This window comes from Bombyx mandarina, chromosome 09, assembly GCF_030267445.1.
Source record: "Bombyx mandarina strain Sakado chromosome 09, ASM3026744v2".
Taxonomy (NCBI): domain Eukaryota; kingdom Metazoa; phylum Arthropoda; class Insecta; order Lepidoptera; family Bombycidae; genus Bombyx; species Bombyx mandarina.
The window spans coordinates 14,399,525-14,422,476 of record NC_143216.1 but is presented as its reverse complement, the minus strand read 5'-3'; the positions used below and the strand labels follow the sequence as shown (position 1 = coordinate 14,422,476).

At 37.4% G+C, this 22,952-nt stretch overlaps 1 protein-coding gene across 2 annotated transcripts in view; it reads left to right on the top strand.

The window, feature by feature from the left end:
* Positions 1-22,952, top strand: part of Adamts-1 (A disintegrin and metalloproteinase with thrombospondin motifs 1) — a 76,713-nt gene that overhangs the window by 38,370 nt on the left and 15,391 nt on the right. For both annotated transcript variants that reach the window (XM_089730068.1, XM_028170071.2), the window contains exons 9-13: positions 2,113-2,258; positions 2,734-2,852; positions 7,624-7,732; positions 10,364-10,725; positions 17,908-18,005. In XM_089730068.1, the coding sequence (XP_089586194.1) occupies positions 2,113-2,258; positions 2,734-2,852; positions 7,624-7,732; positions 10,364-10,725; positions 17,908-18,005 (834 nt within the window). The remainder of the gene's footprint in view (positions 1-2,112; positions 2,259-2,733; positions 2,853-7,623; positions 7,733-10,363; positions 10,726-17,907; positions 18,006-22,952) is intronic.

Below are 22,952 nucleotides of genomic sequence, written 5' to 3'. Positions count from 1 at the left end.
AATACAACCATAATAGTGGACAAACTTACAATTCCAATTAATTATAGTCGAATTTCGACTACTGCAGGACCTCTAGTAAAATTAAATTCAAGGTTTGATTGTGATGAAAACCAATTTAAAAAAAAAATGTTATGTTGATTTTTTGAAGTGGAATACACAAATTGGCAAAGGATTGATCTTTGTCACTGAAGAATAATATTTTTATTATAATTCCCCTCGAATACTAAACAGTGATACTACTACATCTACTAGTTTATTAATAAGGTAACCATTAATACACCTACTTAAATACAGAATTAAAAACGGAGAATAATACACAAATCGATACCGATCAAAAACACGATTGATGCTCTTGAAAATTCTCACAGTATACAATTCATTTGTCATCAACCAAAAAAAAAAAGTTTACAATGTAACTTCATTCACAAAACATGTGGATGCAACATGCAACCGCGTCAATGACGGGCTCGCTGGCCCGATTTAAGGCCTGAGAAACAGAAATAAATACACTCAAATTGTATTATAATTTTGACGTGAACATCTAAATTGCAGACTCAAACGAAATATCAGGATCGAACGAATAATAAGTGACAGTTAAATTAGCGGTCAAACAGGCAATGATTGATTACGTTTACTGATAATATAGTTTGACATTCAAAAATACCATACATCAATATACATTTTTTGTGCTCACTTAAATCTTACGCGAGGTCCGAATTGTGTTTGAGAGTTGTTGAAATTTGGAGTTAAATTACTAGCTTTTTTTAATCATTGGCTACTGAAGTTATCAACATCTTGAATTTAAGGTCATTGATGGGTCATTGATGGATATCCTCATGAGGATACAGTCTTAATACTATTGAAATATTCGTATCGTATATTTCAAAGTGTGACAGAGTCAGAGGTTGTTTTCAATTTTGCCGCCAATAAATAAAGTAATCTTGTCATGAATTTAAACTCAAATTTTCCATTTTTTTTGTATTTAGGCATTTATCAGAATAAAAAATGCTTCATCACAATTTAGTCAATCACTCATTTATTGATAATCTATATATATAAAAATGAAACCCGTTTTCCGTTGTCACGACATAACATGAAAACGGCTTGACCGATTTGGCTAATTTTGGTCTTGAATTATTTGTTGAAGTCCAGAGAAGGTTTAAAAGGTTAGATAAATATAAAAATATTCGGAATTAAATAAAAATAACAATTTTGTTTTTCCTTTGATGTGTCCCCCGTCGGACGGATTCCTTTTGTTTGTTTTAAGTTTATCTTAAACAAAAGTTTAGGTCTTTTATTTATCGATTGAGGCACTACGAAGTCTGCCGGGTCAGCTAGTATTATATAATGTTCATTTATATTTTTCATTTTACGCATTTGATAACGCCAACACGGATGACAATTTAAATAGGAACTTTTTTAAAAAGCTTAGAAATCGTACTTTTTTTGTTTTTAATAATGTTCTAATATCCAGTTAAGTTTCCTCTATTATTTTATTATATACTGATTAGCTAAAATTGTTGAATTTTAACACGCATTATTGGAAAAATAGCAAACAAGTTAGAATTTGAATTTCGAACCAGTGATACGAATGTGATTTAGGGTAGTTTTTAATGTATAACACACCTAATTTAGCAGTGTTTACGAATATATAGTTATAGGACCACGTGCCTGTTGACATGACAACAAATTTACTGTACTTGTAATTACGGTAACGTTAAGTTAAGAGTTTTAACGCTCTCGATAGCGTAAAAGTTAACTATATAACGATAACTATACTGAAACTTTAGAACTCATATCTCAAGGTGGGTGGCGCATTGACGTTGGTAGATGTGGTTACTGGTGGTAGGACCTCTTGTGAGTCAGCGCGGGTGGGTACCACCGCCCTGTCTATTTCTGCCGTGAAGCAGTAATGCGTTTCGGTTTGAAGGGTGGGGCAGCCGTTGTAACTATACTTGAGACCTTAGAACTTATATCTCAAGGTGGGTGGCGCATTTACGTTGTGGACGGGCTCTAGTAACCACTTAACACCAGGTGGGCTGTGAGCACGAACACCCATCTAAGCAATTAAAAAAATTTAAAAATATATACTGTATAATCGGTTCATTGTAGGTTTGTATCAGAGAGCGCATGTGAGGGTGCTGGATCTCAAGTAGCGACTTGCTGGGCAGGGTCTTCGTGCGCTGCAACCAGAGACATCCGCTCCGACCTCTGCCATCGCCAACAGAGCAGACTCATACCTTATTTACATGCCAACGGTATGATCACGATTTCTCAGTGCTCTCCAATATCTGTCTATCTATTTTCATTACTCGGTGGTAGGACCTCTTGTGAGTCCGCGCGGGTAGGTACCACCGCCCTGCCTATTTCTGCCGTGAAGCAGTAATGCGTTTCGATTTGAAGGGTGGGGCAGCCGTTGTAACTCTAGTGAGATCTTAGAACTTATATCTCAAGCATGGGTGGCGCATTTACGTTGTAAATGTCTATGGGCTCCAGTAACCACTTAACACCAGGCGGGCTGTGAGCTCGTCCACCCATACAAGCAAAAAAAAAAATTGTGTTTCGAAATAATGAGTAATTTAGTTACTAGCCTACTGTTTCGCTACGATGAACCTGTCACAAAACGTCTGGTAAGTTTTCATTTAGACACGAATCCGTTTTGGCTGTTTATTGTTTTTAGGCTGTTTCCATCCTTTTTTTAATACGTAATGGATGCATCGATATATTCCCTAGAGTCCAACCATTGCGAAATTTCGTGTGTGGACTACGCTGGAGGGTCGCCCACCAATTTCGGAGCCCTACCCGACGGAACGCCCTGCAGCTACCTTCGACCCTTCGACGTTTGCTTCCAGGTAAACATACATACATTATTGATGACTGTTTTACTAATTTTTTTTTTATCAGCCGTATGTGCTTTATTTTTATTTTTTGGAAAATTCATGAAAACAATTTTTGCTAAAAATTAAACATGTAGTTTGAGTAAGGATAAACATAATATAATATAAAAATGAACAGTCACATATTTTCAAAATTACATTTGGAATGTTCTACTGTTATTCGTATACAGGTATGTATACTATATAAAAAGAAAAAAATATATATTCGTATACTAGTTATTCAAAAATGATAATCCCAAATGTGATTATAAATTTCAGGAAATAAGCGTTAATTACGTTAAATTATTTCAAACTTTGCAACTCTTCTAGATCGGTTTCCTTTATTGTTTGTAGTAGGTAGAGGCTTATCTGTGCACGTGGTATTGTTGACGTCCATGACGGTAACCCATCACCAGCAATGAATAATAAAAGGGCAATTAAAAAAGTTCCTGTATACCCAATAATATCAATGCCAATCCCAAAATACGATTCTGTAATAATAATAACAATCATGGTATTTTTCTCCTGATCCCACAAAACTTTCAATTATGATCTGTACATGAACCTAACTAATAAAGAGCATTTGTGCAGTTAACTGGGTTTTAAAGTAAACAATTACTTCACAGAGAACACGATGTGGGTTCAGACCGTGTTAATTATTTTAAATGTCTAATTTGAAAATTGTAAAATTACTTCTAAAAGCAGATAACGCAAAATACATATTTAATGATGATACAAAGATATAGTACATTCCGCCACATTTTGCCTTGCCAATTCTTCTCACGACTGTCGGCTTTTCTTGGAACCATTGGTAGATATAACACGATTTTGAAATTCTACAAGTATGTTTGACATTTAAATTGAAATAAACGATTTTAATTTGTATTCCAATTGCACTATCAAATCCGAAAAAAAACCCGCAACTTCATTTGCCCGATATGCCTTTGCAATGGTTTTTAATATCAAAAACAAGTCGCGCTTGAATAACATGCTACAGACTGAAAATATGGTAGAACCACATACCAAATATTGTAGTCGTCGTGGCCTGAGGGATAAGACGTCCGGTGCACTCGTGTTCAGCGATGCACCGGTGTTCGAATCTCAGGCGGATACCAATTTTTCTAATGAAATACTTACTCAACAACTGTTCACGATTGACTTCCACGATGAAGGAATAACATCGTGTAATAAAAATCAAACCCGCAAAATTATAATTTGCGTAATTACTGGTGGTAGGACCTCTTGTGAGTCCGCACGGGTAGGTACCACCGCCCTGCTTATTTCTGCCGTGAAGCAGTGATGCGTTTCGGTTTGGAGGGTGGGGCAGCCGCTGTAACTATACTGAGAGCTTAGAACTTATGTCTCAAGGTGGGTGGTGCATTTGCGTTGTAGATGTCTATGGGCTCCAGTAACCACTTAACACCAGGTGGGCTGTGAGCTCGTCCACCCATCTAAGCAATAAAAAAAAACCGCAATGAGTGTTTCTGGCACCATTAGGTATCCACGTTCGGGATTAACCTTAGTAGTGTACAATAGTACAAAAATGACTCGCAAGTAGTATAGACTGACAAATATCTTTCGCCTTAACACCACGAGCCCTTCACTGCAACTGATAAAATTGTTATGAACTTAAAATTGCCATCGCGATTTCCGATCATTAACTGGAACCGCTTGCGTACTTACCAATTTCAGATGAGATGTTGACAGCTTAACATAATACTGTGATAAATTGTTTTTCAAAATAAGTAAAAATGATGAATAAAACATAAAATTTAACATATCAAGGACTTAGGAGGGCAATCACACAATTTGCGAAGTATAAACCTTTTAAAGTGACGCAATAAAATGTAAACATATATTTTTTATTCGGCCACATTACCATAAGCCCTCGATGTGCTTACCATCGCTTTGAATAACAGAGTCAGTACATAATCATATTTCTTTCGGCGGAGTTACATTTTAAAAGATATTGCGGTAAATATTGTTCTTTTGAAAGTACCGACGCGGCGGTTGAATGATGGGTATACAGTTTTATGAGGCTTTTAAACTCGCGTTTCAGAATGTAAAGGGGTTTTGTTAATAGTAATAAAATTTTCTTTTATTTTATACGGACGATTCGATATCAATAATTACCTGAATTAAATTACCAGATCAAGATTACTAGCGTCTGAAATTGACGAATCAGTATATACATGGCAATTAAATGTATAATTCTAAAGATACACCGAAATACTTGACAAGAATCGGGCAGCACAGGATATTGATTATGGGAGCCATGGGCAAGGCCTCCATAATCAACAGACTCTAACCATACTCCTGGGAGTGGCCTATATTGATGATGATTTCTTTCAAATGTCACTTTTCCGTTTCGTCGCTTTTAATTTTCGCATTGGCCTTAAACCAGTTTTGAGTTCAATAAATCCAACCTTCCATATTTATTTTATTTTTATTTATTTATTTATTACACTTCAAGTAAAATTTACAATGGCGGACTTAATACCTAAGGTAGGTGCAACGAAATACTAGTTAACTTCAGACTAAGATGTTCTTTCGTGCTATGATGAATAGCGCAAACACAAATATGACAAGTACAGCCATTCTGTGAATACGAAATATATTCAACAAAGATCTCGTCGGAGACACGAACTCGAACCACGTGGATAGTCGCGGTCATGTCTAAAATATTATTTTCCTCGTCTTTTAAAGCTTGTATTTAAAATCATTATTAGTTTTTAACACTCTTTTATTAAGTTTGTTGGGTATGTTTTTTTTTGTATGTAGCGGAATCATTGATCATTATTTACACTGACTTCAAACGTTCGATTAATTTGAAAATTTTGCACACGTATCAAGGACCGATGATAATCAATAATACCATATCCAGTAACACACATTAACCAGCATCAAAAGGTTAAAAAAAAAGTTTTTAAACTACACATATATTATCATAGCATATTCGCAACGTAAATTCCGCCACCCGCCTTGAAACCCGACTTTCTTAGTCTCAGTTTTAGAGTACATCGGCTTCTCCACCCTTCAAACCGAAACCCATAACTTCTTCGCGGCAGAAATAGGCAGGGTAGTGATGTCTACCCATGCGGAATAACAAGACTCCTTAACATCAGTAATATCATTCCCAAGATTTCAATGTACAGTGTAAAACACCTCGTCGTGAAATAATTGATAGTATTTTGCAAGTCAATGCTATGGGCAAGTCACGGTGGCACTAGGCCACGCTCTTTTCTATCATTATCAGTTTTAATAAATTAGTGCTACACAGTTCTATAATCTTAGAGTATCTAAGTATCCTTATCTGTTACTATCAGCACATCAATCAAATCAAGGCATACATTTTGGCGGGAACGCAAGGAGCGAATTTGGGTGAATTGTGTTATTTTATTAATTTAGGATTTCCTCAAACTTAAACGTGTAGCAATGATGTGATTAAACGTTTAGAATCTGTGGAGGTGCACAAATGTAAAAAAATGAAACAAAGCCGCTGATGTAGCTTATTTATTTATTTATAACTTTAAATACTTGACAGTATAGGCGGACTTAATGCTATAGGCATTCTCTGACAGTCTACCTTAGGGGAGTGCAGAGATGAACCTTGGTAGGTGTAGTGTTATAGTGATATTAGGTACTTAAACATATGTATGTAATATATAACATAAATACTATTTCTAAATACAAATACTCGTAAATAAAATTAAATAAATACATATATAAAATATATATATAAATAAATATCAATTAGATGACTCTGCTAACTCTCTGAGAAAGAGTTCTCGAACTCTTTTGTCTTAAACGCTTCACGTGCAGTGGCCCACCTTATTTTGAGCTTATCGATTTATACTAAAATGTCCCCTGCAGTCTCGGTAAATAACCACAATTTTACTGGGCTTTGTAAAATGGAAAAACCCATCTCATCTCGTTTCATTTATCTTACTTAATTACAGTCTCAAATAAATCAAATTTATTTAATTTCGCTCCATATAATTTCTCATTTAACAGAATATGTCTGTATTTAAGAATTAAAGATTTTGATAAACATTGGCAGCAATGGCATCGCAAGAAGTTGTAATTTAAAAAAAAGGAGGGAAGGAATCACAAAGCTGTTCCCTAAACAAAAGGGTTAGCTTATGAATTATCAGTTTTCTTTGGATCACAATATTTTTTGCGTCTACATTATTTTTCGAAACTAAAACTAAAAAAAATACAATCAAAAAATTAAGCCCACATTTGTGACCTAATCTTGTGTTTTTATCACTATAATATTATTTTTAAACGTCGGACATAATATTCTGACGACAATAAAAGCCATAAGATTGAATTATGAAAGTATGTAGTTTTAATTATGTCTACAGCTCGCGAAAACCGTAGAAAAAGCAATGATATGGAGACAAAATTAATTATTCAATAGTATTTTTCTTTTACAAATTCAAAAAGCATCTAATTTCGTTGTCGAGTTTCATTAGATTCTTGCTCCATCATTCAATTCTGGACTCTATCCAGTACATTTTGAGGAGAAACCTAATCTAGATCTGTTGTATGTCTATGGTCACTTTCTGACCTCATCATCAGACTAACATCGTATGGTATTTTTGCGTTGTCAAATGATAAAAAACATGTAACAATTTTTAGCCGAAAAGAGTCACGAAAGACTGTCACAAACACGCATAGAATTTTAATTGTCTCTTAATACGGCCTAGTTTAGAGGTTCTAAACGAAGACAATTGTATTTCAGGGTACGTGCGTGAAAGGTCAATGCAATTCATCAGATACAACCTGCAACTGGTGCCCAGACGGCTACTGCAACAACAACACTAACACATACACAAGATTACTCGGTAACGGTATGTATTGAATCAAACATATGTATGTATAGGTATTAGTACATATCTGTTGATTGCAGCCGATCAAAATGTAAGCTGTTCAAAGTTAACCACAGGTCTGTTACGAAACTTCAATGAGAAACGGTCAGTGACTCCGCATGCAAATTTTACAAAAATCTTCACAGCGGATGACGTCATTTGTGGCCAAATTTTGCTTTCGTTCTTTCAAACAGTTCCTTTGAGCTTTCTATACAAATTCTCAATAATCATTTTAAGTGAGCATTGATGCTAACATACCGGTCCTTCAGCAAAGACATCACTCACTTACCTAAAGGTCTATTGATAGAATAACTAATATCAACATTCCTTAGACTTAACATCATCTTATCAACATTTGATTTTCACTGATAGTTGGACAACTTCATAACTATTAATTAGTTTCTAAGAGATCCTAGCTTAAACAGGACTTACCGCTGGCCAAAGTTTGACTGTCAATATTAAACAGAATCAAAAACCTTCGTCATTGGTTACTTGATAGCTCATTCCCAAATAACATGAGAATGGCATTGTTAATACACAGGATAATTATATACGCACGCATTTTTTTCTTATTGCGTAGATAGATGAACAAGCTTAAGGCACACTTAGTGTTAAGTGGTTAAAGGAGACAATAGACATCACAACAAGAACACCATCAGCTTGAGGCATGAGGTGTAAATTTCAATTATATAGTACAAAGGCAGTCCCTCCCTTCAAATTGGAACGCATTATTACTTCGAAATAGAAATGGGTAGGTTGGTGTAGTTACCCGCGCGGGCTCACAAGACCATCCTAGTAAAGCACAAAATTTTAGTATTTCGCGAGCAAAATTAACTTCACTTTTACTGATAATTTACTATGCGAGATAAAGAAAATAAACAGGCTGGTTTTACTATGAATTGAACTGTGTGCTTAGTGCGAGTTTTTTAACGTTCTCGATAGCGTAAAAGTTAACTCAAATTTGTATAGAGTTGGAACGTTTGCCGCTAGGGGCGCTGTTACAACTGCATACAAATTTGAGTTAACTTTTACGCTATCGAGAACGTTAAAAAATTCGCACTACGCACACTGGTTACTGGTTCGGTTATATAGTTGTTGGTTTGGTACTGGTTATTGAAAACATGAGTTTGTCAATTTGTTAAACAGTTTTATGATCATAATGATTGCTTCTAAGTAAACAACGTCTCGTTCAATAATTATAGTCAAGGATGCTATGTAGTATTACAATTCGTGAATATACCAAATAAGAATTGGAATCTTCAGATCGACAGCTCTATCTTGAGCTAGAATAATAGATAGGACAAGGAAAAGAAAAATTGTCTCTGATATAGCTTGTAATTTATAAAATTAATATTACAGTTCTAAAATATTCAAACTTAACGAATTTTTTTATTTTTTTTTTCTAGAGAGAGCGAAGCGATGCGAAATTAATTTACTTTGATTAGTTTGTAGAGTAAAATTAAAGTTTCATCGAAGTTTTAATTTGTATGAGCTTAAAGTTAATTTAAATGAACTTAACTTTTTTTATTTTTTTATTGCTTAGATGGGAGGACGAGCTCACAGCCCACCTGCTGTTAAGTGATTACTGGAGGCCATAGACATCTACGACGTAAATACGCCACCCATCTTGAGAATATAAGTTATAAGGTCTCAACTATAGTTATAACGGCTGCCCCACCCTTCAAACCGAAACGCATTACTGCTTCACGGCAGAAATAGGCAGGGTGGTGGCACCTACCCGCGTAGACTCACAAGAGGTCCTACCACCAGTAATTACGCAAATTACAATTTTGCGGGTTTCATTTTTATTACACGATGTTATTCCTTCACCGTAGAAGTCAATCGTGAACATTTGTTGAGTACGTATTTAATTATAAAAATTTGTACCCGCCTGCGGGATTCGAACATCGGTGCATCGCTCAACATGAATGCACCGGACGTCTTATCCCTTAGGCCACAATGACTATTTGTATGACTCTGTGTATTTGTAGGGATTTAACTTCCAATGAAGCTTAGTTATTGAAGCCCATAGATGATCGCTTCGTTAGCTTAATAGTTACAGACTGGGATGTAAGAACTGGGAATTGAGAATACATTTATTTTATAATTATTTTTTACACGGGATAGGAGCCGGATGCTCCTATCAAAGCAGTAATGATATTTTACTTTCTAAATTTCGTTATGTAAGAGATAACTAAAGTCAAAAAACCCGAGTTTTATGCAAAAAATATTATTATAGATTGGTAACATTGCTTTGTACTAACACCTTATAAAGTTTTGAGGTACCAGCTTAGCGCTAATATTAATATTATAAGTGAGATGTTCACAAGACGGTGATATAAAACGTAATAATATAAATTCATGTTTGTTCTCGGGGGATAGATAAACTTTTTTAAGAAACCAAACCTTAGCGAAAGATATAGCTTCATTGAAATAATTAAAAACGTGTCTGACCGCCACCCGTGCATTAAAAACTTTTAAATAGACACAAGAATTGCTCGTTTAAAGAATACTTACCACAGAGCAAAAAAATTGTTTCATTTAATTTTTTTTCTTTTTTTTTTTAAAACCAGTACTGGCTGCAATAAACTAATCACACCCTTTTATTCCTAGGCTGGACTCGCATGACGATGGTGCCGCACGAAGCACGTCAACTGTCCATACACATAGCCACTCCGATTCCCCTCCACATTGCACTGCGCGAACGGAAACGGGACAAGCCGATTCTAGAACTTTCTAAGCACTCGAAAAAATTCGACATCAGCTCCCTCCAGGACAACTACTTGAAATACGACCCGAGCGTGCCTCAGAATCTTCAGATCGTGGAAATGGACAGCAACATTTTAGACTTGAAAGAGAGCTTTCGTTATGAAGGCGAGGCGATCACGGCTGGGACTCTCCTGCGCTGGAATCAAACCGACACGGACATATATATAACGTCAGAATCTAGACTGCAAACCGATTTGATGATAATGGTGAGTTTCCTAATACCTTACTGGTGGTAAGACGTATCGTCCACCCGCTTGGATAAATACCACTATCTTGCTTATTTGTGCCGCGAACTAGTCACTCATTCTGGTTTAAATGGAGAACAGCCTGAAGTGGCTGGCTGTACTAGCCTTCAGCCACTTGCAGTTTGAACGGAAGATGAACAAATGGGGAGACTTCTATTTTTTGTATATGTCAGGTCAATTTTATATAGCACACTGAATGGATATAAACACAACACGCATTTATATACAAAAACTAATTGACAATAATAGTGGTTAGTACAGAACGTCAGATGAGATGATGTCGGTGGCATACGATGTCTCCCGGTAGGAATTGGAAAAAGAGGTGGACTTTAGTTCCTCTTCTCTCTCTCTCTCTTTCTTCCTCTTCTCCCTCTTCCTCTCTGGAGGCGCCGGAGTCCAACATAATCCGGTCTGTTATATAAAAGGTGTCATTCGATGTGGAGTTGCGTTTAGTCGTATTTTTTTATTGCCCTTTTAGGGAGACTTTTAGAGCTAGAGACGTTTAGCCCTTTTAGAGCCTACGTCCCACCTGATGGTGAGTGATTACCGTCGCCCATGTACTTCAGTAGTGCCCCTGATTAAGTACTCTCCACCGCCTCGTTTGAAGAATGACATGTCATAGCGCTCAGGGAACACCGTAGAGGGGAGCTCATTCCAAAGCCGGATGGTACGTGGCACAAAATATCTCTGAAAATGCACTGTGGCTGAACGCAGTGGCTCCAGGTAATATGGATGAACTCTACTCCGGTGGTGGGCGGTGCGATGGTAAAAACGAGATCATGGGATCATCTCAAACGATTCCTTAGATCATGATTTCTCGTGTGCGAGTACTGGCCTACTCGCTACGAGCCCTTACACAGTTGGAACCCACAACTCACAACATATGTCTCAAGGTAGTCGACATTTAGTACGTTATGATGTATATGAGTTCCAGCCACCAATTAACACTAAGTAGGCAGTGACTTCGGTTATCTATATAGAACAAAAAGCACTCCCAGGCAATTACTAAAATATTATCAGCAGAAGCTGTTTATCGGAAACCACAGGATAAATGAATTAAGCACGAAAATGTGGTATGTATTTACTGCCAAACCGCGCCGCACTAAGCGTTACACGCGAATCTAATTATCAATAAATAAATTACGCAAATATAGTATACAAAAATATATCACTCTATTGTTTATTGTTTCGATTGACAGTTACACCACGCACGTGAATCTAGAGGGTTTTTATTTATTTTAGAAGATAGATAGATAGAATAGGCATTCCTAAGACATGTGATGGCATACACACAGCGTAAGTGACCCAATAATAATAATATTATTAAACATACATGTAATTTAAAATTTTTTTTGATCAGGTTGAAACTGGTCGGCATATTACAGTAACTAAGTAACTTTCTGCGTATTAAATAGCAATGTCATAGGTAAAGAACTAATATATCAGTAAGAGTGCATACTTAAAAGTATTAATTTTATCGGCGTAAAACTTTACATTGTTGTCAACATATTTCCATATGTCCAATTTGTTATTAAATACTGATCCAACAATTGATTTTGTTATGTAACTAAAATATATTCATAAAATATTTGTATATATTTTATCTATTTAATATTTGACATTGTCCATTATAGGAACTAAAACTAGGCACAAAGGTAGTAATGTCTTCATAGACATGTTTAAATCTCGCAACATTTGATGTAATTAGATTAGGGTTACCGTATTAAACACAAAAACCAGAACAACTTTACATGAAATAAACGAAATGTTATATGATAACATTTTTACTTACATTCATAATAATATTATACTTTGGTATTATTTTCGACGTTACCTACATCAGGAAGCCGGGCACTATTTTCAAGGGATGGGCTTTGGCTTATGCTATTCGTTTTAATTAATAACGCGCTAAAGAGGCTTTGTCAGCTTTATGCCATACCCCTTTTTCCAAATCAAACTCAGCTTACAGAATAGATACGCAAAATGGCAAGTGCTGCGTGCGTATGCTTGTGTCAAAAAATGGGTACGTTGGCTACACGAGAGCATGCCAATATAATTCTTCTAATAGAAATAAGAAGGATAGGCAATTATCGTTTTTATTTTTATTAGATGTATAGACTGCGGCTAGCGGCGGTGCCTACGACATAGGCCACTAGTGGTTAGATAGGGCAGCAAAGTGAGAAACTTCGCACAATACGCGCCGTATCAAAAATTACTGCTTCCTGTACCAAACTCCTAACCTAACTGATAAGGAAAGTTTCTTAAGGTGTTGGTTGAAACTTTTCGCTATCAAGCCGTGTACCGACACAGCTATTGGAATAATTATGGTTGAATCAACATGCCACATGGCGGTAGTCTCGTGGGCTAGGTTAAACATTTTATTAATTTGTCCTTTTCTGCCTTTACAAGGCTCTCATCATAAGAAATAGTAATATCAACCAGCATTGCTCGACGCGCAATTCGATCTACTTCACAATATCGGACTTATTAGCAACAATAGACTTATCCGTGATAATAGGTCCCAGTATTTAATAACGACTGTCCCCCAAATCGGTCTTATTAGCAACAACAGACTTATCCGTGATAATAGGTCCCAGGTCGTTAATAACGTTTGTCCAACACTTAATTAAACAAATTAGTATTTGTTACTCTTACAGCTAAAGACAAACACGCCTTCTTGTATGGTAGGTACGACAAGAGCGAACTACAAAAAGCGTAACGAACCGTTGATGACAAGGGTCCGGCCGCCGCGCCGCTTTATTTATTCAACGCTGCTCTCAACTCCACAGCTGAAGTTAATTGGGAACTCTACTTTATATACCATTTCTCCATATCGTGTATTATTCAAAGGATTTTTTCCAGCCGTCGCGTCGGGACGCTTAAACGAGACGCGGTTAACAGAGGTTCGTTTTTTGGGTACAAAGGTCGTTTATAAATTTAAGTATAATAAAAATGTAGGTTTAATCATAAATGTTTTAAAAAATCACGCCCGCATAGGAATCGTTAGTTGAAACGAGGACTTAAAATAATAGTTAAAAGCTTCGTGTTCATTATTATAATTTTGTGTGGTACTAAAATAACTATTTCTAGGACAATTCGTCTTTTAGCATTAAAAGTATATAATTTCCAAAAATATTCGAAATTGAGTTAATATACAGAATCATTTGGTGTTTTTCTGATAAATCCTGTCAAAAGAGCATAGTTTAGTTTTAGTTTTTTTTTTAGTTTACCTATATTTTGACTACTATTAACAAAATTAATACATAATTTTATCTTACTTTAAAAGACAGATAATGTTACTGGTTAAAACTAAAAAATAAATGTTGCAAAGATGATTAATATTAAAAATATCATATGTTAAACCTTTAAAACACTCTCTAGTAAGTTTTGAGATTATACAGTTTTAATGCGAGAAGACGAATTTTGAATTAAAAATATGCTGTTATTCAAAAACTGGTGGTAGGGCGTCTAGTGAAGGTCTCGTGAGGGGAACGAATTTGATAATTATTTTTCGTGATTTTTTTTTTTTTTTTTATTGCCTTTGTAGGCAGACGGGCATACGGCCCACCTGATAGTGAGTGGTTACCGTCGCCCATGGACTTCAGCAATGCCAGGGGCAGAGCCAAGCCGCTGCCTACCGCTTAATACTCTCCACAAGCCTCGTTTGAAGAAGGACATGTCATAGCGCTCGGGAAACACCGTGGAGGGGATTCAAATGTACTTGAATCTTCGCAGTCGTGTCAGTAAATTCTATCAACCGAAAGCAGCGCTGTTTAGGAATAAAGAAAACGTAAAAACGTCACATATAGCAGATATTAAATAAAGTACCTCGCTCGATTTATACTTGACTCGGTGACCTCCTGACCTAGTTATGGCAATTTGCTTTGAGCCATTATTCTTCAGGATAGGCGTGAAGCGTAAAATTAAAATCTTGTATTTCGAAATCAGACACATCCAACAAAGATTTGTTACTTTGTGCAAACTAAGTTCGAAAATTATTTCCAATTAAATTGTTTGGGACAGTTAGAATTATTTTATCAAAGTAGTATTTATCGATCTAGAGACAGTAATTATTATAACAATTAATACTTCAATTAATTCACCGCCACGCTTTGGTAGTACATCCTCAATGCTTACGACATCTCGCACAGAAGTTTTCTTTGCAATAATGCGTTTTTTTTCCTACCTTGCCGATAGCCTTGAGAAGCTATTTCAGCTTCTCCTTGACGTGTAAGTGAGCTCACGGGGCTCAAACCGGGAATATTACTAACACTGGCCCTAGCAAGAGCAGTGCTTCGTTGAATCTACCACCGGATCGGAAACACGACCCACTGAGAAAATCCGGCGAGAAACTCAGTGGGCTAGTAATGCGTAAGAGAAGTAGTACGTCGTTATTGACTCGAGTGCGTGACAATGGCAATAGTCAGAAAACTGAAGATGCTCAGAAGAACATCATATCGAGCAAGATCGAGGGACTGCTAATTGATAGCTTTGCAGGCGGCCATTGGGAAAGACTGAAAAAAAATGTAATAAATAATCAGATAGTAATGTGTTCGATTTTTAAGTTAGGTATAATACTTACTAGCAATATGTATGCTTTCTTTACTGGAAGATTCATTAAAAATAATGATTATATTCTAGATATATATAGAAATAATGATAAAAAAATTGATAATTACTGATAATCTGTTAAACTTGAACTACGGTGTAGAAGTTTGTTGTTCCATTCAATCATCAAATCATCCAACAGTAGTCTGTTGTGAGCTATGATGACTACGACTAAAGGCAGCTAGAGTAGAAGCCCACCTATCTTTACGACCTATACGGATATGATCTGATGACTCCAAAGTATTCGATATATTTGTACAGATCTAAGTGCTTTCCTTGAACAGATGAAGATACTCGTGAATTTCTAGGGGCATAGAATGTGCTATCTGAGCTATGAGTACTCTGTACTACCAAACGAAGCAGTCACATAGTATATGAACAGGGGCTTATCCTCTTGAGAATTTGCAGAAAGCACCGGTCACGCGAACTAAGTTGTGCTCACAAGGGATAACGTACATTAATCAGATTCAAAAACAATATTTGTTTAAGCAATAGAAAAACAGATACTTTTTAGTTTTAATCTCTTGAAGATAATCTTGAAAATCATCATCAAATTGATATGTGGTGACATTTCTCTAGTTTCACATTTATCCATTTTTTAAATGGAATTTCGAGATTCAATGAAGAAATTATTCAAAATTTGGCAAGAATATCGCGCACAAAATATTAGCAATGACATATGCATCCATTTTCGAATTGATTAGCTTTTAAGTATTGCTTAATACGGGAATGGATTTTGCGAGATGTCATAATGTGAGGCACGTGTCATAATAGGCACGTGTTACTCGTTACATATTCATCGTTCACGATGCTCGAAATGTTTTCGACGGAAATTTTCGAATAAAATTGGGTCGGCTATCAATATATATTTTTTTCATTGCTTAGATGGGTGGACGAGTTCACAGCCCACCTGGTGTTAAGTGGTTACTGAAGCCCATAGATATCTACAGCGTAAATGCGCGACCCACCTTGAGATATGAGTTCTAAGGTCTCAAGTATAGTTACAACGGCTGCCCCACCCTTCAAACCGAAACGCATTACTGCTTCACGGCAGAAATAGGCAGGGTGGTGGTACTCACCCGCGCGGACTCACAAGAGGTCCTACCACCAGTAAAAATCTCTTTAAAAAAATCTACTCAAATACACAACTATCTTGTAACAGAGACAAAAGAACAAGTTACCATTAATATCTATATGTTTTACCAATTACATAGAAACCTGTTCTTGAAATAATTTGACATTGATTGAGACTTAAGTTGTTCCATCCATTTATTCAAAACGCACAACAGTTTTGTTGTTAGGTACTGTTTACTATCTCAGACTATCTTTTGTTATATTCGTCTAATTCAGTCTACTCTTCTATCGATTATCTTTCATGATACGGCACGTGATCGAATTCATTGTTTGTTTGCGTTTATAAACGCTGACTGACATCCACATTCCTAAAAATTAATTTAGATTAATTGAGAAATGCTTGGATGAAAATGTTGTATCGGGTTCAGTAAAACGGGTTGCTGTAGGTAATAAATAAATAAATAAATATAAATAAATAAATAAATAAATATTTACTAACAATCACGCCACGTTAACTGGTTCCATGATAAGTTCGTAAAGAACTTGTGTTACAGGTACCAGATAACGGAAAGAAATGTAAGATTTTTATTATACACATACATAAATTTAATATACATTCATAACCCTGGAAAAGACATTTATATTTATCATACAAATATCTTCCCTTGGCGGGATTCGAACCCGCGACCCCCTTGTGTAGTGACCATGTCACTTACCACTACACCAGACGGTCGTCATAAGACGGTCGTAGGTACATTCAAAAAGTATGCATTAATCGTTATGTCCGATCATGACACGTTTCCTTACCTTAAAACGTTCTGGAATACTTTCCTCTATATACATTTTTTTTTGTAAAATATTCACTGTTTGAATAGTGTAAAATATAAGCAATTTTAATTATCAGCTTTAACAATTGCAATGCTCGCCTACTAAAAATTTCGAAACTGTTTAAAATATATATTCATTGTCCTGGATTTTTTTAATTCTCGTAGCATCGTATAATAAGAATAAAACGAGACTTAGTTAAAGGGTAATCAAAACTTTTGGATATTTATCATAAACCGTCCCTAAATTGTTTTAAATAAATATACATTATTTATAATCGAAGATATGTCACGCGAAATTATAATACCATTTCTTTAATTAATACTTAGTTTAGATGACAATTCGAAGAAAAAATTATAAGATTGCTTATCTATACTAATATATAAATCTACAGTGGTTTTTACGGATGTTCCGTTATAACTACTGAGCCATGCATTCGATTGACTTGAAACTTGGTATCCATATGTAATATCCACATGTAATAAGTTGGTATCCATATAATGGATCGGCTAATATTTATATGAGTGTTGAACTCCCTAATAATAATGACAGTAAATAATTATGTTAATTTTAAATGCCCAGCGAAGCGGACGAGTACGGCTAGTACAATAATAAAGTTGACTATTAATTTTACAGGCAATACCAGTTAATCCTACATTAGAAGATGCGGTCAGTGTGGACGTGTCAGTAAACTACAGCACTCCAACTGGACGCACGAGACCATTGGAATACAGGTGATTTTCTCTTTGGTATAAGGCCATGTTTTGATGAAGTTTTGACTGCGTTAATTATATCGTTATTATTATCTATTATTATCGTTAGCATTGCAAGAATTTTTTAAGTATAATTTCTTAATTAACAGTATATAAATGGACCATTTGTTTCTTTATTACCTATAAAGATCGCTTCGAACTTTGGTAATACCGTACTGCTTATTCCAACGGCAATGTCATTTCGATTTTGATAAGTAGTAAAAGAGTTTATGGCTTGACTAGAGTGTGCATTTTGATGTCTTTGAAATGATAGTTCCCCTAGTGTTCTTCGCCAATAAATTTGCGTTTGAAAATTTTAGTTTATTGACATCGTTGATGAACTCCGAACTTGTTCCGATACATTTTTTACGGCTCAAACAGGTGAATCTGATTATAAAATTTAATAATTCTCTAATAAATTTTGATTGACTATATTGCGGGGTGAGAGGCTATTTGGTTTAAGTGACATTTTTTAAAGTTTAAAGGAGAGGGCCATTGGAAAAAATATCATGAATAAAAAACTTCTTCAGCTATTTGGATGGTGTAAACATAATTGAAGTTTGATTAAAAACATTGAATTGTTGATGCTAATACCAAATAAAGCGGACCTTTAACTACAAAGACCTTTCACTCCTCGATATGATAAAACAACTTATTTTAATACTACGAAAAACACGTATGAATAATTCCTTCGATGACCAAACTACCCTTCTGATGGTGAACGATCTATGTGGCTTGAAGACGTCAGCAATACTAAGACTAAAGCCACACTGCTGCCTCCCGAATATAACTCAGCATGTATTAGAGATTGTTACCAAATTAATATGAGTACATAACATTGTTTACTATAATTGAATCAGTGTCGTTGTTAAAGACATTTGTATTCTAGGTCCAGTTGTACCTACTTGGTTCGTACGTTTGTTTCCAGCTCCCGCAGAAAATACAAATTTGCTTCAATAAATGTTTTGCCAAATAAATAATTAACAATGTATGTGTACACGACCCGGTCTGTATGGCTGTTTCCGAGTCGTGTGATAATGTTTTCTGCTGTCTGTTTGTGCGCTGGTAGAAGACGGCTGTTTCTTTCGATGGGTTTCGGCTTCTGTAGCGAGGTTTCACAGGTAACTGTCTGGTTCACTGGTAGCTGATTCACTGGTGGTTTTCTGATAACTGTACTATTGGAGAACTGCTGGTAACTGTTTCTGTCTTGCTGATGTGCTGAGAACTGTTTCTATCTTGCTGATGGTTCTTTGTCGAAGATTCACTGGGAACTGTTTTTGCCTATAAATGGCCATCCTTTTATATTTATTTCAGTACCCCATCTCGCGACGCGCTATCGACGCGCCACTTTCGGGGGTCCCTTGATCTGTCTGTTACCGTAGTGAAAGCGCTCCACAAATCGTTCCTATTGGTCTATTTACATTCTCTGATCTGATACACTAACATATTGACTATAAAATAACTTAAGATTATACATTTATGTTACGTAATTACTTATGAACTATATTAATTCTATTTGTTTGATAAAACTATTTAAAACCCTATTTCGTCCTGCACATTACTCCCGCCGTGCGAGTCCGTCGCATTATTTCTCGGTGCAGGATGGTCTTCTTCGATGGGCAGGATCAGTAGTTTTCGTACTGGTCTCCGTAGAACTCCACCCTTGGTTCTGATGTCTACGGTGCGCCCCACGTTGTCGGGACCTGGATATGTCGCTATCACTTTTCCCTCGCATGTGTGTATTTCGTGACTGGCACTTCCACTTTTCATGGCGACGCCTCGGCCATGAGGCTCCCGCCGGTGCTGCAGCTGCTATATTTACTTCACCCGTCGGTTCTGTAGTTTCTGACGCCGATTCCGTCGGCCAGGAGTCCTCTCGTTGGCGTAGGAATTCTGTCCCTCTGAACCATCTATGTTCATTTTGGTATGGCATTGGGACGTTTCGGGTCACGTCGTCGGCTAAGTTGTGCTTCGTGGGAAACCATCGCCTCCCGTTTATTGTTGAACAGTCCTCTATAGCTGTCAGGCGTTGGGTAACGTACGGTTTGTACGAGCGTGATCCCGTTCTTGTCCATCTCAACACTATCTTACTGTCGGTCCAGAAGGTCTTCGAGGTCGGCTTTCTTTCGTGTTTTCGACGAAAGTCTGTAGTTATGTGCATTGCAACTTTTAAACCTTTAAAACTGTCTAAGAAGTCGTCTTCGTAGTGTCTGTTCTGTACTGCGACTGCCGCCTCCGGGTGCGTGGCTTCTTGTTTCTGGGCGGTCAAGTTCTTTACATATATTGCTGTGGAAGGAGAACTTGACGCCCCGAAGATCAACGAGGTCATTCTGTTTTCTTCTGGGGGCTTGTCATCTCGCTGATCTTTGCGCCAGAGATAACGGAGCGCGTCTCTGTCTTCAGGTCTCAATTTTACTTGTATGAACATCTCTTTGATGTCTGCTATTACTGTTATATTATGCTGTCTGAATCGCATTATCACTCCTGGTAGTGATTGGAGTAGGTCCGGTGCCTTAAACAGCATATCATTTAAAGCTACCCCTCTTGTTCTGGCGGCGGCGTCGTGGACAACTCGGAGTTTTTCCGGCTTCAGAGGGTTCACGACGGCGAAGTGAGGTAGATACCACGTTCTGTTCTCTGTTTTTGTTTTCGGAGCGAGCTCGGCGTAGCGTTTCGCGACGAGTGCTTCCATCTGTTCTGTGTATTTCTGTTTCAGTTCCGGATTACGATCGAGTTTGTTTTCTATATTTATCAGTCGCTTTAACGAGTTATTGTAGTTGTCTGGTAGACTGACATTATCTGTTTTCCAGAGCAGAGCAGTTTCGTATCTTCCATCTGTTGTGTGGACTGTATTGCTGTTGAGGATGCGAAGCGCCTGTTCCTCTGGGTCTGTTTTTGGTTTTCTTGGTGTGATGCATAGCGCATCCATAGCGAAATACTGTTTTACCAGATTTTCTATTTTATCATCTTCCTGGGTTTCGCTAGCATGATTTATGTAGTTTATGTGGTGGCCTAGGGTACGAGTGCGACCTCCATGCAGTACCCAGCCTAGAGGTGTCAGTGACGCTATTGGCTGATTCCTGTTGCCTCGTCTAACTTTTGAAGTTAGTAACATGTGCCAGTTGTCTTGGCCAATCAGGATTCCAGGTTTCGCGTTCTCGTACGTGATGATGTCACTGATGTCTCGTAGGTGCGAATACTCATCTATCTGTTCCTTTGGTATTGTTTGTGCTGTTACTTGTAGGTCGTTAACTGTTCTCGCTTGTATTATTTCTTTTCGACTGTTGAGGCCTCTGAGCGTGAGGTTGACTCTTCTTGACCTTGTTTCCGTTGATTTTATGTTGTTAATCGCCTGTATGTGTAACGGATCGATTGATCCTGTTATTCCAGTCTTCTTGCAAATGATTTCGTCTATGAGTGTCACCGTCGATCCATCGTCGAGCAGCGCGTATGTATCAACCGTGCCTATCGGTCCTTGTACTTGGACTGGGATTATTTTCAAATAGGACTGTTTCTGTTTTCCGGTCCAAGCGGAATTAATGTTCTCTGTTGTTTCGTTGTCACTGTTGTCTGTTTTTTCAATTTTTCTGTCGAAGTGTAGCATCTTGTTGTGAGTATATTTGCAATTATTGATGCCACACGTCTTCGGTTTACAGTTGTGGGTTTTATTCTTATACTGTAGACATCGGAAACACAGGTGTTTATTCTTAGCGATGTCCCATCTTGTGTTTGAGTCTGCCTTCTTGAATATGTAGCAGTCTGTTGTGGTGTGTTCGGTGTTGCTACATAACGGACATTTAGCTCGTGATGGCTTCTCACTGACTATGTGCACGTTTTGTGTGCGTCTGTTATGTTGTGCGGGCTGCGAGTAGTGCCCTGCCTGTTCAGGCTGTGCATAAGGGCTGCACAGTTCGGCTTCTCTTTTCATGAATTTTTCAAATTTAATCAGATCCGGATCCTCCTTCGGTTGTATCGCGGTGAAGTCGTAGTATCGGTAACGTAGTGTTGGTGTGAGTTTTTCTAACATTGTTTTGGTAGTTTCCGGATTATATAAGTAATGTGTGCAATTTAATGCAAGAAGCGTAGCTACGGCGTTGGTCACCTTACTGGAGAATATACAAATGTCTCTTGGTGTTTCTGTTAGTCTTGGCAGAGCTCGTAGCGTGTCTAACTCCGTTATGGCTATCGTTTCCGGTCTTCCGAATCGCGCTTCTAGACTTCTTATGACGTCGGACGGATCAGCGTTTGTTATAAGTAATCCGTCAACGGCTTCCTTTGCCCTTCCTTTCAGGTTCCTTCTGAGTCTGTTTATATTTTCTGTTTTTGTAAAGGAGTTCATTGTTTCGTGATAGGCTGCGCGAAAGGATAGCCAGTCTTGGTGATTGCCGTTGAAGAATGGCAACTCTGTGTATCTTGGTTCGCGGGCGGCTTTGACGGCGAGTGTTATTGCTGCGGTTAGATCTGAGAAGTCTTGTTTGTCGCAGGTTCCCGCCGGTTTTTCATTATGCTGGTCGTCATTTTCTGTTTTTGTGGGTTGGGTTTCCAGCCACGTGCCCACTCTTTCATCGAGTTCTGACTTACTGTATTCTGATTCGCTGTTTTCGTCATCAGATCCAGCTTCGAGCGTGGCCAGTCGGGCGGCTGCCAATTCCACTTGTAGGCGGGCGAGCTCTTCTCTAGCTTTGGCTATCTTCTGTTCTTTTCTGTTTCGCGACCGGTCAGTTTTGACTGTACCGGCGCGCTGTTTTGTTGGCACGTCATTCTGTTTGACTATATACTGTTTGACGGCCTCTGTTTTTGAGTTCCCAGGTTTCTCTGCGAGTTTCGTCGTGGCTTCCGTGTTGGCTGTTGCGCACGATGATTCTGTTGTGGGGGCTACCAGACTCATGACGGTATTCGCGGTTGTTTCTGTCCACATGCTCTGTGCTG